The sequence below is a fragment of the Acipenser ruthenus genome, chromosome 13, assembly GCF_902713425.1.
Source record: "Acipenser ruthenus chromosome 13, fAciRut3.2 maternal haplotype, whole genome shotgun sequence".
Lineage (NCBI taxonomy): Eukaryota > Metazoa > Chordata > Actinopteri > Acipenseriformes > Acipenseridae > Acipenser > Acipenser ruthenus.
The window spans coordinates 28,137,205-28,153,031 of record NC_081201.1 but is presented as its reverse complement, the minus strand read 5'-3'; the positions used below and the strand labels follow the sequence as shown (position 1 = coordinate 28,153,031).

Here is a 15,827-nt window from a genome sequence, read left to right as displayed (position 1 = left end):
TGTCGCGTTCTGTGTGACGTAACAGCTTTAGACGTTTCGGGAAGGTTGCTGTCAGTTACATCAGAGTGATTTTCTAGTGCGCAAGAAAGGTTATCTCATATCGAGAAAACAACACTTACATTAGCTAAAAGGTATGGATTTTCATTTACTATATGCATGAAAATATTTGTTATTGAAATAAACAGATCTAAGTAAAGCAAAAGTACTTTGTATACATTGCGTTTTTGAGGGGTAGCTACTCGTTTGTACTGTAGTTTCGTTTTGTTTAGGTTCTAATTAAACCTCAGACTCGGAGAACATTGTTTAGACTATATATATATATATATATATATATATATATATATATATATATATATATATAACATCTGTTGAGGTTAAGATTCGTATTGGTAACATTTTCTGTGAGATTCAGACAGTGTTGGCCCCATATGACTTGGCGGCTTCAAATCTTTACATTGTATGCATAATTTAATATTAAGCTGCATAGAGCACCTTATTTTACCAAATGTGTTGATTTGTAAATATGACTATTACCGACACTTTTATAACTCGGCTGTCTTATTTAAATAAACACAACAGAAAAATCATGACCATCCTATTTATATTCTCCACGCCCAAAATGTGACTTTCTGAGAAACCATGAAGTGAAACTTGTGCTTGTTTGAAATTTCATCAATGGCCAACATCTGTAAATAAGATTACAAAAAATAAATAAATAAATAAATAAATTGTTTTCTTAAGTCCTGAATAAAACGTATTGCTGTGAAGTTGTGCACCTTCACATGTTGGATATCTAGTAATATGTAAATACCCCAACTCTTGTTGTGCACTGTATTATATGAAGGATAATTTGTGCCAAAAAATACATATACATAAAAAATTAAATACATAAATACATAAATACAAATCTATATATATATATATATATATATATATATATATATATATATATATATATATATATATGCTTCACTAGTATTTTTAAAATAGTTGGAAATGGTTTGTGATTTCATGTTTCCTACAAAAAAGAAGCTTCTTCATCAGTTTGACTCATTGTTTAACTTTTCTTTCTTTATTACAGAGAGCCTTTGAATTTGTTTTGCCATAATGCTGGTGACAAGGCTAGCGTGTTTGCGCAGTCTGCCAGCCTTTGGGCTGCGATCTACATTGACCCAGGCATCTCCAACTCTAAGAAATTCTGTCCTGAAGACCAGTCCGCCACTACTGCAGCTCAACCAGGTTTGTAAATGTTTATTTTGATTCACTTTTATTCATAAGATTTAATACTTAGAATTCCACCACAAGCTAATGAATTCAGAGCATTGCCACATTTTTTAAAATCAGATTGGATTAAACAGTCTGAATCACCGTACCAGGCTTAATGAGAAGCGGACCATGCAAAGGACTTCCTTAGTATTCGTGACTAGGGCTCTGTTAAAATCACGATTTCACAGGCTGCGCGGAAATCATGAAATTAGCCCAGTACCGTGATTTTTATAATATTTTTAAGAAATAAAAATAATTTCCTAATATGTTCCTGTGTGTAATATTTGCTATGCACACAGTGCTGTGCAATGATTATGTCATGTGACTATATGCAATCTAAGCAGGAAATTAAAATACTGCACACTGTAAACAAGAAAATTGATGTCTCTAAAAAGGCTAAAAATGTGTCTGCAGCAGATCAAGTAAAAGCAGTATCCAGCAGTTTACACAGCAATGGAGGTAAGCTCTTCTGTACGTCCTGCAACGTTACTGTAGATCACTACCGAAACTCGTCTGTTGACAGCAAGTATTCACCGAAAGAGAAAGACGGAAATGCAGAGCAGTACTGCAACTGCTTTACTTTCAAAGAAGCAAAAAAACGATGACTTCCATATTCCAAATGTCCACTTATTAAATTTTGACCTGACAGAGGTGTTTGTTTGCCCAAATATCCCTTTTGAAAAGTTGGACAACCAAAAGTTACGGAAATTCTTCAGACAGAGTGTAACAAATGGTGGAGCAATTCCTTCATCAGCCCAGCTGAGACGTGAATACATACCTCAAGTTGCCGAGTATCACAAGCAGGAGATTATGGAATTGGTAAAACATTCTGGTTGCTTGTTAGTGGTCACACTGACGAGTCGACTGATGCACATGATCAGTATGGGTTACACACTGTATTTGTTTTGCAAGGCCGAAAGGGTGAACATGCACCGGACGTACCAGAACTGAAAGCTGTCCTTGCAGATACACTTTACCTACAGGCTGTTAATTACAGCACCGTTTCACAAGCTATTGTAAAGTGCTTGAATACATTTGATGTTAATTTTGATGTCAGTGGATTTATCTGTATATTTGCTGTTTAAAAAAAAAAAAAAAGAAATAATCTTTACACGTAATTTATACATATTTCCGTGCACATTCCGCGAAATACGATACTTTACCTGTGACACTGCCGTGAATTTTAAAGAAAATTTCCTTGATTTTCACGGGGCCTTATTTGTGACTGCTAAGAGTTTTTTCTTCAAGGGATATGCCACCAAAGCTCGATTTGGTTTCCGGCATGGTAAAACCGTTAAAGAAGGAATCAAAGAGGCAGCTTTGAAGCCAGCGATGGAAACTGCAATTAAATGTAAGATCTTTGGTTTTCATAACATCACTATGTGTGTATGTCCCATTTAGTATTTATCCCGGTTAATGTAGATACTCTTGCATGTTTGCTTCTTCTTTCCCTGGTTTTATGTTTCTTTATTTATTTTACTTTTTGTGTGTTTTGCTTAGTACCGTTCTTTTTGACCTGTCACCTAATCTGGCTGCTATAATGTGGTTTAGTGACTTTTTGGTTTCCAGATTAAGACCTATCTTAACACTTTGAGATATTGGCTTCACAATCTATACACAACTGTATTCCATGATACTCCATGAGTCAAGTGGGCATCTGTGACAAAGTGGTTTGTAGTGCACAGGTGTAGAGGTGATGCAGTGCTTAGCAACAACAGTTCAGTGTTGGAAACAAAGCTTTATTAATTGCTTAAATAATAATACTGGCTGTACATGGTGATGTGTAAAGCCAGTCAAAACTACGGGGTTCAGTCCCGAAATAATAACAACGCACACTTTAAAACACCTACACGATCACCAGTCCAACAGTGAGTGCTTCGGGTGCAAGTGGCGTTGTGAATACACAAAACAGTGCTAACAGTGGTGCAGTGCTGTCCGGGTTTGATCCTGGCTTAACAGCGACAGCTCCCAGATATTTAGCCGTTTACAATGACAAATAACAACAGTTAAATAGACAGACAAGACAACACTAAACACTCACTGTTTCTTTTTATTCCTCCCAGTCATTTTGTAACCATAACAGCATTATACAAGAAATCATACTCTTGTGGCAACAATTTTACAATTCTTTCACAGACCTCTCAAAGCCTTGTTTCTTAAAGACTATGTCCATTTAATTTGCATGTTAAATGTCACCTTAACATGACATTGAAAGTGCACTTTGAGTTATTGTCTTAACATTTGATACACAGCAATATTCTATGAATTGCTCAGTTAAATTCCAATAGCAGTGTTTTTCAGTACAAATGACTCTTTTCACCACCAGTGTTTCATGTTCTGCCATATTGATGATACAGACCACATTCTTTAAGTTTTTTTTCTTCATATTTAATACACCATTTGTATTCCATGTTTTAATCCTCTGCCCATATCAGTGATACAGACCTGTGGTTTTAGTTAGTGTCTGTGAGTCTCCCAAAAAGTTTATTTACAGATAGTGTTTTGTAGAAATTAACTAGTTCAATTCCACGTTATTTTAACTTCTGGTCGTTTCAATAATACTAAGGTACATGTAATATGTTTCAAACAAATTTTGTTTTGTTTTTCAGTTGATAACATGGGCAGAGTGATCCTTGCTGGAGGAGCTGTAGTTGGTCTTGGGGCTTTATGTTACTACGGATTGGGGATGTCAAATGAAATTGGTGCCATTGAAAAAGCTGTGTAAGTAAATTAAATATAATCCCATTGACTGAGACCAAATTGTCTTTGAACTGCAGCTACCACTACAAAACAGAACATGTTTTGATTGCAGGTAAGCTGAAAATCAAGAGGCTGCATGTGCTCCTAACTAACTAAGTACCTGAATATTAGCAACAACAACAAACAAAAAAAAATGCATCAGGGAACATTCCTGGGGTTTGATCAGATCAGAATGTAATAAATAGTATAGTAAGTACTACAAACATGACTTGCATGATAACTTTTCAGACAGTTATGTGTGGTTCTCTATTTAATTACAGTTAATTTTCTCCTTTCCCCCGACAGTATCTGGCCTCAGTATGTGAAAGACAGAATCCATTCTACATACATGTACTTTGCAGGAAGTGTAGGGATGACAGCATTATCTGCTGTAGCAGTCAGCAGATCGCCAATGCTTATGAACCTGATGATGAGGGGCTCTTGGCTGGTAAGAACTATCTACCACACAGTATCATATTTAACCCATATGAATGAGGGAAGGCTGTTCATTGCCTGCAGGCGAACAGGATTTATTTACATATCAACACACTGAACCGCTCACGTGACACTACCAGCTATGGTAGCGCAAGGAGTACATACAACACAGTGTACGAAAACACTTGAACTAATCTTCTCTTTTCAGTAATAAATGAACTCCGACTACTCGCCTGGCTGTCGGCGATTTCGACTTGCTTACTCACTGGTATCCGGCCATCGATCTGTGTCACTCAAATACACACACAGATGTCAGCGAATTTCAGCTTCTTTAGCCCAGTTGGCTTTGGTTTTGCAGCAGTGAATAAATGGAACCTTTTTATACCTGACGCCCCGCTGGAACACACCTACCTGCTGATTAGATTCCACAGCTGGTAATCAAACACAGCGGGCAGGCTCACCAAGGAGCGTCAGGTACTTCATTAATTAATTACAATAAATACTCACTATTTACAATATACATTTACACAAAAACCCCTCTTCATGCGCAGGGTTCCTGCCCTGCCACAGTGCTGTATACACTTATATTAGTGTCAGTTTACACAGTAGCAAAATGTATAGGTTTACGAAAAAAAAACAAAAAAAAACTTAGGGTTGTAAGCACAATCGCTTTCGCTTTCCTGTAGCCATTTTGCATTCGCTCTGTTCACGTGGATGATGTTGCTGAAGAGCGTGATCATGGCGGATAAACGGTTAGGGGGGATATGTGACAGATTACTGTATCTGCCTTAGAAGACGGTATTATTATTATTATTATTATTATTTATTTCTTAGCAGACGCCCTTATCCAGGGCGAATTACAATTGTTACAAGATATCACATTAAACATTATTTCACATTATACAGATATCACATTATTTTTACATACAATTACCCATTTATACAGTTGGGTTTTTACTGGAGCAATCTAGGTAAAGTACCTTGCTCAAGGGTACAACAGCAGTGTCCCCCACTGGGGATTGAACCCACAACCCTCCTGTCAAGAGTCCAGAGCCCTAACCCTTAAGGTACACTACAGGCATTTGTTTAAAATCCAAACAACTCCGTATTTATAGTTTGTCTTTCACAAAAAATGCAGTTTCCAACAATTGAAATATAATCTCTGGTAGCAACTCCTCTACACAATTGATGATTAAGCAGTTGTTTAGATTTTTAGCCACAAGAGGGTGTTTTTCAAAAGACCTCTTAGCTTTCTGCAGTGTAAATAAAACATGCAAATGTTCTGAAATGGTGATAAGACCAGATTGCTGGTACTTAAAGCTGTGTAATAGCCATTCTACTTCTGGAGTAGATCATGCAATCTGCTTAATACTTGATTTGCTGTCAGTTTCATTTTAATTTGTACTGCACATTTACGAAATGTGTTTAATCTTGTATGCACATTTGAATATCCCAAATAGGAAATCAAAATAATGAAACAGTAAATCTGCTGTTTTAGTTGCAGGGGATTGAATGATTATATTTAATATACATTTAAATATATTAGTAGTACACTTCACTGATTTTTGACATTACATTTTCAAACCATATAGAACATTTCTACTGAGAGTGGGGCTTGGAACTCATTCTGATAGATTTTTCTTACTGTTTGTTAGGAAGTTAATATTTTAATCAAAATGTGTGTTCCTTGGACTTCAACATGTATTAAATGCTTTAAAATGTCCACTATTGTGGTAGTTTAGTGTTCCTGAGGATTAACATCTTCATATAATTAAGTATTGCATGTCTGTGCCAGAATGTAAACTCTTCTTTTTTTTTTTTTTTTCCCTAGGCTATAGGTGCAACATTTGCTGCCATGATAGGGGCAGGAATGTTAGTCAGGTCAATATCCTATGACCAGAGCCCAGGTCCCAAACACCTTGCCTGGATGTTGTATGCAGGTACATTTTAGACTATTTGGGGGTGATGTAAGGATATGTACAAAGTGATTTAGCGGCTGCAAAACATCCAAATTCAGTGGGATTTTAGCACCGTATGTAAAGAATGTTTTTCTCCTGCCGTTCTGCACTATCAAATTTGCACTTTGCCATCATTAATCCATCATTAATCCTAGACCCAATAGCTGAATTTCACCTTTTCATCACCTGGTTGACTGTCCTCCTGGTAAAACCGACAGCATTGACTTTCTCTACTATAGAGGACCATATTGCCTCTTTGATAGCATTACTGATGTTGGCTGAGACTTTTCAATAAGGACTGTCAGCTCTTCCTCAGAAAATGTTTCTTTTCTTTTCCTTGCGCCAAGAGGACTTTGCTGCCATTCCTCTGACATATTTTTTTGTTTGGTTTGATTTTTGTGCTCCACAAATCTCATACAGTGCCTACTGCTCTCTACTGCAAACTCACCTCACCTCTGGGCTGTAAGTGTGACCGCTAATTAGCCAGATGCACAGGCAACGCTTATTGCGACCCTCTAGCACGGTTGCAGTTCATTATTTGTGCGTGTTAAGTAATTTGCATTGCTCTAAAGCTTAATATAAGCCGCAGTGCAAACTAATTGCCTGTCCGCTAGGAAATTTGGATTTTGCAGCCTCAATTGATTGCACTACGCCTACAAGGTTCTCCCCAGGCCTTTTCAGCCAGACACACCGCCCGGCAAAGTGGCTGTCGCTGCCCGGTTGAAAAAAACCTGATCCGCCCATCTTGCAGATGCTGCTATGCCTTTAACAGTAAGGATTGATTGCGCTTCTAGCAGACTAGATCACTTGCGCGTTTTTGGGTGAAAAAAAAAATCTTGGAACCACATGACAGCTGTGTTACCTCTTGACACAACATTTAACCAATCAGAGAGTTAAAGGGGCAGGTTTTCTGTGTTAAGCACTTTGAGAGGCTAAAACATTAAAATGACTGCTAAAAAAATAACTTATTATTTTCAAAGCAAAAATAGTGACAATGAATGCAGGGTTTTCAAAATAAGCTGGCGATCAGCGCAGTCATCAGTCTAATACTATATTTGTGCCTGCTACTTTATTAAAAAAATATTAAGATTGTTTTCGTATATTATCATTCAGTCCATTTTTTGTCGTATTGTACTGTAAGGTTATATATTGTACATAATAGCTATACATATGCACAAAAAAAAAGCCTATTCCTTTTGTTGTGATATCATAAAAAATATGTACCCATGTGCTTATGAGAGATATTGGGGGTTCATGTATAGAGGCTGTACACCTTTAAGAAGAAAAGCATGATGGGATATCAGCTGAACACTTGTCAGCTGACGTACATATGCTTAAGTGCAGAGGTGCTGGATAATTAAACTCTGGTTTCATGCAACAGTTATGATGGTGACCAAATGTGTGTGAGTACTGTTGTGTTAAAAAAAAAAATGGTTAAAATGAACAGTTGCATTCAAAAAAAGTAGAACAGCGAAAAACAAAAATGGACGTGCATTAACAAAATGCCCTGAAAACTTAACATAAAGAAGACAATTTAAATGAAGCAATAAGCTCAATAATTAAGCTAAAAAGGAAGTGAAAAAGTTACTGTTTTTATTTTTTATTTTTTTAACTCCAATAAACTTGCGTTATCTTTCCACAGTCAAATCGTAGAGTGCCTAAATAAGCAGGTAATTTACCACAATAAAAAACTAATGAAAAAGAATGTTAAATAGAACTGTCCAAGGTATGTGTTTTAGACTCCAGTACAGTGCTAACCCATCATAACACAACCTGTTACAGTGCAGAATTGGTTATAGCATGGTAAGGTCGTGGCTCCCATTCCCCCCATAATGCAATTTGACTTGCAAACATTGGGTGAGCATTCCAGATATACAGTACGAAGCACGGCAGACAGCAAAAAACGAAAGTCTTTCTCTGTTAAAATGAAACTCGATGAGGTGGACAGAGTGGACAGCAGTTTCAAAAGATATAAATGTTGCAGAATCTAAATTGCGTGAATGGCTAAAAGGTGACGAAAAACGAAGAGGTTTTCTTGATATGATTGACTCCAAAGAGGGCTGCTCTAGTAAAAGAATATGCTGCGCTAAAAACAATGAATTCAACACTGCTTTGTTCGCTTGGTTTCTGCAGGAACGTCAAGGGAGGCAGGGACATCAAAGCATATCGGGGGGGTGCCCATATACCAGCACAGGCAGAGCCGAGTGAGACAAAAGCTGCTGTGTGAATGTGCTGCTGTGAGAGTGCAAGACTGTTGTTTTCGGTATGGACCAGGCTAACGGCCCGGGAATAATCGTCCTAATAAACGTGGATTCGAGTACCTGCAAATTGTGTGCGTCTCCAGCTTTCATTTTCCAACATACGCTACAATATTAATTTGGCTTGTGGGCATTGCAAATCATTTTGGGAACAACACAAAGAATGCGGTCTCCTAATTATAGACCCCGACAATCGCATTATAACTGTGTAGCACTGTGTATTGTATTCTACTAATCAAGAGCATTGACACTGACCCCCAGAAAAGGCTTTTGCAAAAAAAAAAAAAAAAAAGAAAAATAGAATGGCAAATCGAAAATTCTGGTCCCGTCACCCTTTTTTATGTAGAACAAGTTACATTTCTCAGGTAATTTATGTCTATATTTCTAAAACAGTTAAAAATAATTAATGTACAAATAAGAGCTCTATCCAGGAAAAGAATGGTACACAAGACACACAACCTACATGTTCCTTGTTTGTTTTGTTTAAAAAAAAAGAAAAGAAAAAAACGTATTTATTCTATTCCGACTACATTTTATAAACCAACAGTTGTTATTTTTGTGTTATTCATGTCTTGAATACCAGTTGTACCTTCTTACTGTACCACAAGAGGGCAGCCACACCAAGCATAAAGTAAGGGAAGATAAATGGAAAGTTTGTTGCGTGTCTTGGTTGTTCTTGTGGAAGGACAGTTTCAGTTTAAAAAATATAATAAAAATATAATAATAAAAAATAATAATAATTTATAATAAAAAAATTACATTACTGAATATGACATTTTAGTTGACCAAATGGTACCTTAGATACAGTAATCTAAGATTGTCGCTCATGAGAGTGGGTGAAACCAGCAGTAGGCATTCTGATTACATGCAGTGTGGAGTAGTGGTTAGAGCTCTGGACTCTTGACCAGAGAGTCGTGGGTTCAATCCCCGGTGGGGAAAACTGCTGCTGTACCCTTGAGCAAGGTACTTTACCTAGATTGCTCCAGTTAAAACCCAACTGTATAAATGGGTAATTGTATGTAAAAATAATGTGATATCTTGTAACAATTGTAAGTCGCCCTGGATAAGGGCATCTGCTAAGAAATACATAATAATAATAATAATAATAATAATAATAATAATAAATAATGCATGAGGGTGGTGAACATGAGATCAGATGTGTATTTCTTTTTTTAATGAAGGTGTAATGGGTGCCGTGGTGGCTCCAGTGACTCTTCTGGGGGGTCCTCTGCTGATCCGTGCTGCCTGGTACACCGCTGGTATCGTGGGAGGTCTTTCTACTGTGGCAATGTGTGCCCCTAGTGAGAAGTTCCTAAGCATGGGAGGTCCATTGGCTGTGGGCTTGGGGCTGGTTTTTGCTTCATCAATTGGTGAGTAGATTATTCAGTGTTTTAGTATTTTCTTTATTAGTGTACAATGGTATTTTGGATTTCAAGTGAAAAATGCTTTATAAATGATAGTTCGGAACTCATTTTTTCCTACCACCCAGTTTCCTTGACAAAGCAGTAAACTGTTGGAGAATTCCTAATGAAAAGACAAACAAAGCAGTACTTCCAGCTATGAGGAAGAGGTTATTTTACCAGGAGATAGTACTAAACTAGTAAACAGCATTAGACAAATTGCAGTTTAGTTGACCCAGAGCGAGAATTGAGTTGGTCACTATTGGTTACCACTCAAATTAATTGTAAATCAGATTTAAAATTATGGTTGGTTACCAGACCACACACTTCATGTAATTTAGAAATCAATTTTTTTTTTTTCTTTGGAGCACTTCTCTGTGTCGACACCTTATTTTGATAATAGAAAGTTTCTCATCTCTCCTCTACTTGGCAGTTCAATCTTTCTATCATGCCTGTCTTTTTTTTTTTTTTAAGTAAAAATTAAAGCTTAAAAAGAATGTATTTCATTCTAACATCAATTTGGACATTGTCAGCAGGAGGAATGCAGGATGCTGAAACAAGTTAAGAATATTGAATGTCCAGAAAAAGAACCTAGTTGTGTGTTGTAAAAATTGAATTCAAATACAATTGTCATCTTATAAAAATCTGTGTTTGATTGTTTCCTTAGGGTCAATGTTCCTGCCTCCTACTTCAGCTTTTGGAGCAGGTCTCTACTCTGTTGCTATTTATGGTGGTCTGATCCTGTTTGGCATGTTTCTGTTGTACGACACACAGAAAGTAATCAAACGTGCCGAATCTTATCCTGTCTATGGAGTACAGAAATACGATCCCATTAATTCGTAAGTAAAAGAGCATAGCTTCTGGCTGAGTTAAAAATGTGTAACCACTTATGATAGAGAGACAAATTAAGCACGATCTATAAGAATGGTGAAAATAATATCAGTTTGCAAGCTTATAAAACAAATTGCATTATAAAATAATTATTTACAGCATTAGATGAAAGGGACATGCTGTCTGATCTGGGGAATCCACAAATACATATTAAAACTTCTACTGTTAAGATATACTTCTGTTAAAGGGAGTAAATAAAGTAGATCACTAGTCTTGGACTATTAATTGTTACTTTAGGTGAGGTAGTGCTAATCTGGGTCTGTGAAGCCAACTGATGCAGAATAAATCTCAAGTTAAATTATTGGTTTCATTACATATTATGTACGTGTCCTTTGGTTTTCCCATGGGTATACATTCAAAACTACTGATACACAAAAAGACTGATAAAATAAACCATTTGGTTGATGTAGTGAAAAAATATTAGAAATATACTGACATTTGTGACAACAATACCTAATGTTTGTATGGGTCTCCGTGTGCAAAGCTATGTTTGTCTTTCCAAGGTTATTGGCAGAGGCAGATGTTTTTTTTTATTTATTTATTTTTTATTATTTATACCATGCAATTGGTTGCCATATTTCTTATAGCCCATAAATGCCTGAGAGTTGTGGGACCACTTAGAGACAGTATGAGGGTCATTGCAATATAGTTGTTATAGACCTAAATAAATTTAAATAATAAGTTATTTAAATTTGTATTTACTAACCAACTATCAGTTACTATTAATCTATTTTAATAAAGATTCACCACTAACATTAACAATTGTAAATCAGATTAGGGTACATAATCGACCAGTAACAGTTATGGGTTGGGCAAAAATATTTTGACAACTGTTCTTGATGAATCTTTGTTTTTGTGATTTTACTAATAGGAGTGTATGTATGTTATCTGTTATGACAATATAAATCTGTCTTCACAAAACCTTAAAAACTGTTTAAAACATATTTTTCTCAAGAAAAGTTTTTAACATCTGAAGCAGATGGAAAGGGTTTCATAAAATGCATACTTCATTTAAATTATCAAAGGTACTTTTGTCATGTTGTTTCATATGATTTATTTTTTTTATTTTTTTAAATAGATGTCTGGGAATATACACTGACACACTGAACATCTTCATCAGAGTGGTCACCATTCTTGCAAATGGAGGTGGCAGCAAACGTAAATGAGACGATACGACTTCCTTTTTTTGGGGGGGGACTAATTCATGGAAAGTGTGCTGTACTGGAATGATCACATGCAGTTGAAGACCGATTCGCTTTGTAACTTGCTGTGTTAGAAATACAGGGTAATAAAATGTAGATTACCCTCCACTTTATGCCCTTTTTTATTATTATTGTTTGTTTATTTAGCAGACGCCTTTATCCAAGGCAACTTAGAGACTAGGGTGTGTGAACTATGTGTCAACTGCAGAGTCACTTACAACTACATCTCACCCGAAAGACAGAGCACAAGGAGGTTAAGTGACTTGCTCAGGGTCACACAATGAGTCAGTGGCTGAGGTGGGATTTGAACCAGGTACCTCCTGGTTACAAGCCCTTTTCTTTAACCACTGGACCACACAGCCTTTAAGTATGTCTTTATCTGTTATTAACTGTGTTTCATTTAAAATCCCTTTTCTGATTTATGACTTGGACGCCACCTTTAATGGGAAGTGTACACTAAAACTAAGAAATAAGTAATAATAAAACAAAAGCTTTAGTACGACGAAACCTGTTGAGGCAACCTGGTGATTAGATTTTGTAATTAAACTAGAATTAATCGTTCTTGTTAATTGCAGTTATTAAACTATAAACACATTATAGTGTTCTTGCTGGAACTTTTGTGAGTTTTTTTTGTTTGTTTGTTTGTTTTCAGTGTTGTATCAAGGCAAAAAAAAACGGGCTTCAACTGATTTTATATTTGTGTTTACTTCAGCTGATAATGGGAGAACCTAAAGTTCCTAAACTTAAAATGTTTGTGTTTTTTTTGTTTTGTTTTTAGAAAAAAAAGTTTATGATTTTTATTGGGCTTTGCATTGCTGAGCAGGATTATGGCAGATGTTTTATATGACTGCCCCAAACTTCCACAACTGCCTGTAATCAAATATAAATATATGTGTATATATTGTTTCTTGCAAAAGTTGAGTTTTCTAATGTGTTAGCAGGCCAAGAACCAACATCAATCAGAAGGATTAATATTGTTTTTTGTTACAGTTGTTGATTTAATGTAATGTAATATCCACTTCCTTGTATTTCTGCCACGCTAAACAATTGCTTGCCATGTTTCTCATGTTCCTGATAGGATGCCTTGGATCTGAACATAAGGTAATTGGGGAAAAATATCACATTTCCACAGAATAACTGACTGATTGTAGTTTTTCAAAGGGAAAGGGATGTCCCATACCTTTTCAGCCTCTGCAATGAACCATGTGTTCTTTCCAATAATGTTAGTGGTACAAAATGACCTTGAAATATCTAACTTTAGTTGTTTTAGTTTGTAAAAGTAGTTTTCTTTATAGTACTCTTTTTCAAAAAGTAGGAGTTAATTGAAGAGTGGAGTAAACGCTTAAAAATATGGCCCTTTGTCTCAGAATGCAATGGTTTTAAATCCCCTTGTCCTGCTCCTGACCTTGTTGAAATGGACAGTTGCCAGTAACAGTGATGGAAGTGCCAAGCAGGAAGTGGTGGTGTGGATTACAGTACTACAGTGGGGGTTATGTAAACTGAACCATATGATGATCAAGAGTTATAAGATACTGGTGAGTTTTGTTTCAGTGAAATAAAAAAACTAACAAAAAAAAGTCTAAATAAATCCTCAAGGCTGCACTATGTTAAGACTTTAGTTGACGTGCATTATCTGTATAACTAATGTTTAGCCTTCTGGCTAATTTTTACATAATGGTGTTGAAGATTGCCCAGGTATTTTTGTGTGTAATATATCTCTCAGTGAACACTTTGTTATGTGTGAAACACTTTTGGCCCTATGCTAGAGGTTCTGGTCCAAAATTTACCTCCCACTGGCGAAATGCTTCATGGCACAGTTAAGTAAGACACAGAGTACATGCAGAGTATAATAGAGTGGATGAGAGTCATGGGGTTAAAATTACCCCTGTTTACATGCCTAAATGTGTTTTTTTGTTTTGTTTTGTTTAGTTTTTTCTGAGAAACGGTCCAGTCGTTGGGACTTTTTCAGTTTTCTTTACTCAGGTGTTGCTTTGTCGTTAAACCTGTTCCAGCAAAACACCACATCTCAATAAAACCAAATCAAATTATCTTCAGCGGCAGTGCAATGGTTCTGGGCTATGGGACAATGGCAGAACATTATCTTTTTTTTGACATAACAATAGAATCACTGTTATAAAGCCATTTACAAATTAGTACAATATCATTACCAGTGTGCTAGTGTGTATTTTACCAGGTCCGAAACAGCTCAAAACTATGTAAATTTAATATAGGATATCATTTGGCATGTAAAAAAGAAAACCACTGCACAGGTAAACCAGTTATTGTCTAAAACAGGTGTGTTCTGTTTGTAAAAGGTTACTTGCAAACAGTTATTATTAAAGTGACATCTGTGCAACTTCATTGTCATGGCTTGAGCATACTTACGGCACCCATAACTTCTTAATACTCAATATAGATCCCAACATGAAACTTAACAGAAACTAGAACAGTTAAGCAGTGTGGAGTAGTGGTTAGGGCTCTGGACTCTTGACTGGAGGGTTGTGGGTTCAATCCCAAGTGGGGGACACTGCTGCTGTACCCTTGAGCAAGGTACTTTACCTAGATTGCTCCACTAAAAACCCAACTGTATAAATGGCTAATTGTATGTAAAAAAAATAAATAATGTGATATCTTGTAACAATTGTAAGTCACCCTGGATAAGGGTGTCTGCTAATAAATAAATAATAATAAGTAGACATTGTTTCAGCTAGTGTCTTCATCACTGCATTTACAGCTTAATCTATATGAGGTCCACTGTACACAGCCTGGAAGGCACTGATTGTATGTGACAAGTATGCAAGTGGTTTAAATTGTACAAGATAAGCTTCCTAATTTCTTACTACCATCAATAACTTCAGGAAAAAAGAGGTCTCTATGTATATATAGGCTGCTGTAAGATACAATTACAAGCTAATTTCCACAACACTCAAGGTCAGAGTTGCCAGAAAGCCCTGAAATTCTGGCCTTTCATGGGATGGATATCAGCTGGTTTCATACACCACCCTATACAGTATTCAATTAACTGTCTTTATAGTGTATATGGCATTCAGATATAGCTCAACAATACATATAGTGAATCTATGTGGGCTGTATTCTGATCACAGCACAAATTCGAGTGCAAGCGCAAACGGCGCTTTCCCCCAATTCTGTGTCGCAAAAATGGAGCGGAGACGTAAAAAACAAACAAACAAACAAACAAAAACACTACGCTGAAATGGTCTTCTGAAGACATGTCTTGCGCCGTTATATAGGCTTGCCCAATAGCCACATGTCGGCATAAATTTCGGGGCTTGCTATCATTAACATATTTGCCGAAGCGATTCTGATGACAGAGCAGTGGGGTCCCAGACAGACAACTGAGCACTGCGTAAATATTTACGTACAGTATATGGAGAGCAGCATAACAGGAGCGCCACTTCTGTATCTGTATGTCTGTCCTTTCTTTCCCTGGTTGTTGCTAGTGTAGTGTTGTGTGTGCGTGAGTGTATCATGTGCAATTTTAAACGAGTTAACTACTGTGTAAACTTAACACAATTTATCAGCTTTGTTTCCGTTCTTGTAGTGCACACGCCCTCTGAATGTTGTCTGTCGGTGTAAAATATTCTGCTTCCTCGCTGTCCTATCTATTTATTTAAATTTAGTATAGCAAATAAATATACAAAAATAAAATAATCGAGA

At 36.4% G+C, this 15,827-nt stretch overlaps 1 protein-coding gene and 1 long non-coding RNA gene across 2 annotated transcripts; both read left to right on the top strand.

The window, feature by feature from the left end:
- Positions 1–14,845, top strand: LOC117418499 (growth hormone-inducible transmembrane protein). The gene is made up of 9 exons (XM_058985010.1): positions 1–131; positions 1,082–1,239; positions 2,515–2,617; positions 3,876–3,987; positions 4,312–4,453; positions 6,272–6,380; positions 9,838–10,026; positions 10,724–10,895; positions 12,026–14,845. The coding sequence occupies exons 2-9, from the start codon at positions 1,108–1,110 to the stop codon at positions 12,111–12,113; spliced, it is 1,047 nt and encodes a 348-aa protein (XP_058840993.1). The 5' UTR covers positions 1–131; positions 1,082–1,107; the 3' UTR covers positions 12,114–14,845.
- Positions 6,391–8,954, top strand: LOC131696868 (uncharacterized). The gene is made up of 2 exons (XR_009306754.1): positions 6,391–6,860; positions 8,532–8,954. It is a non-coding gene; the product is annotated as an uncharacterized LOC131696868 (long non-coding RNA).
- Positions 14,846–15,827: the final 982 nt, after the last annotated feature.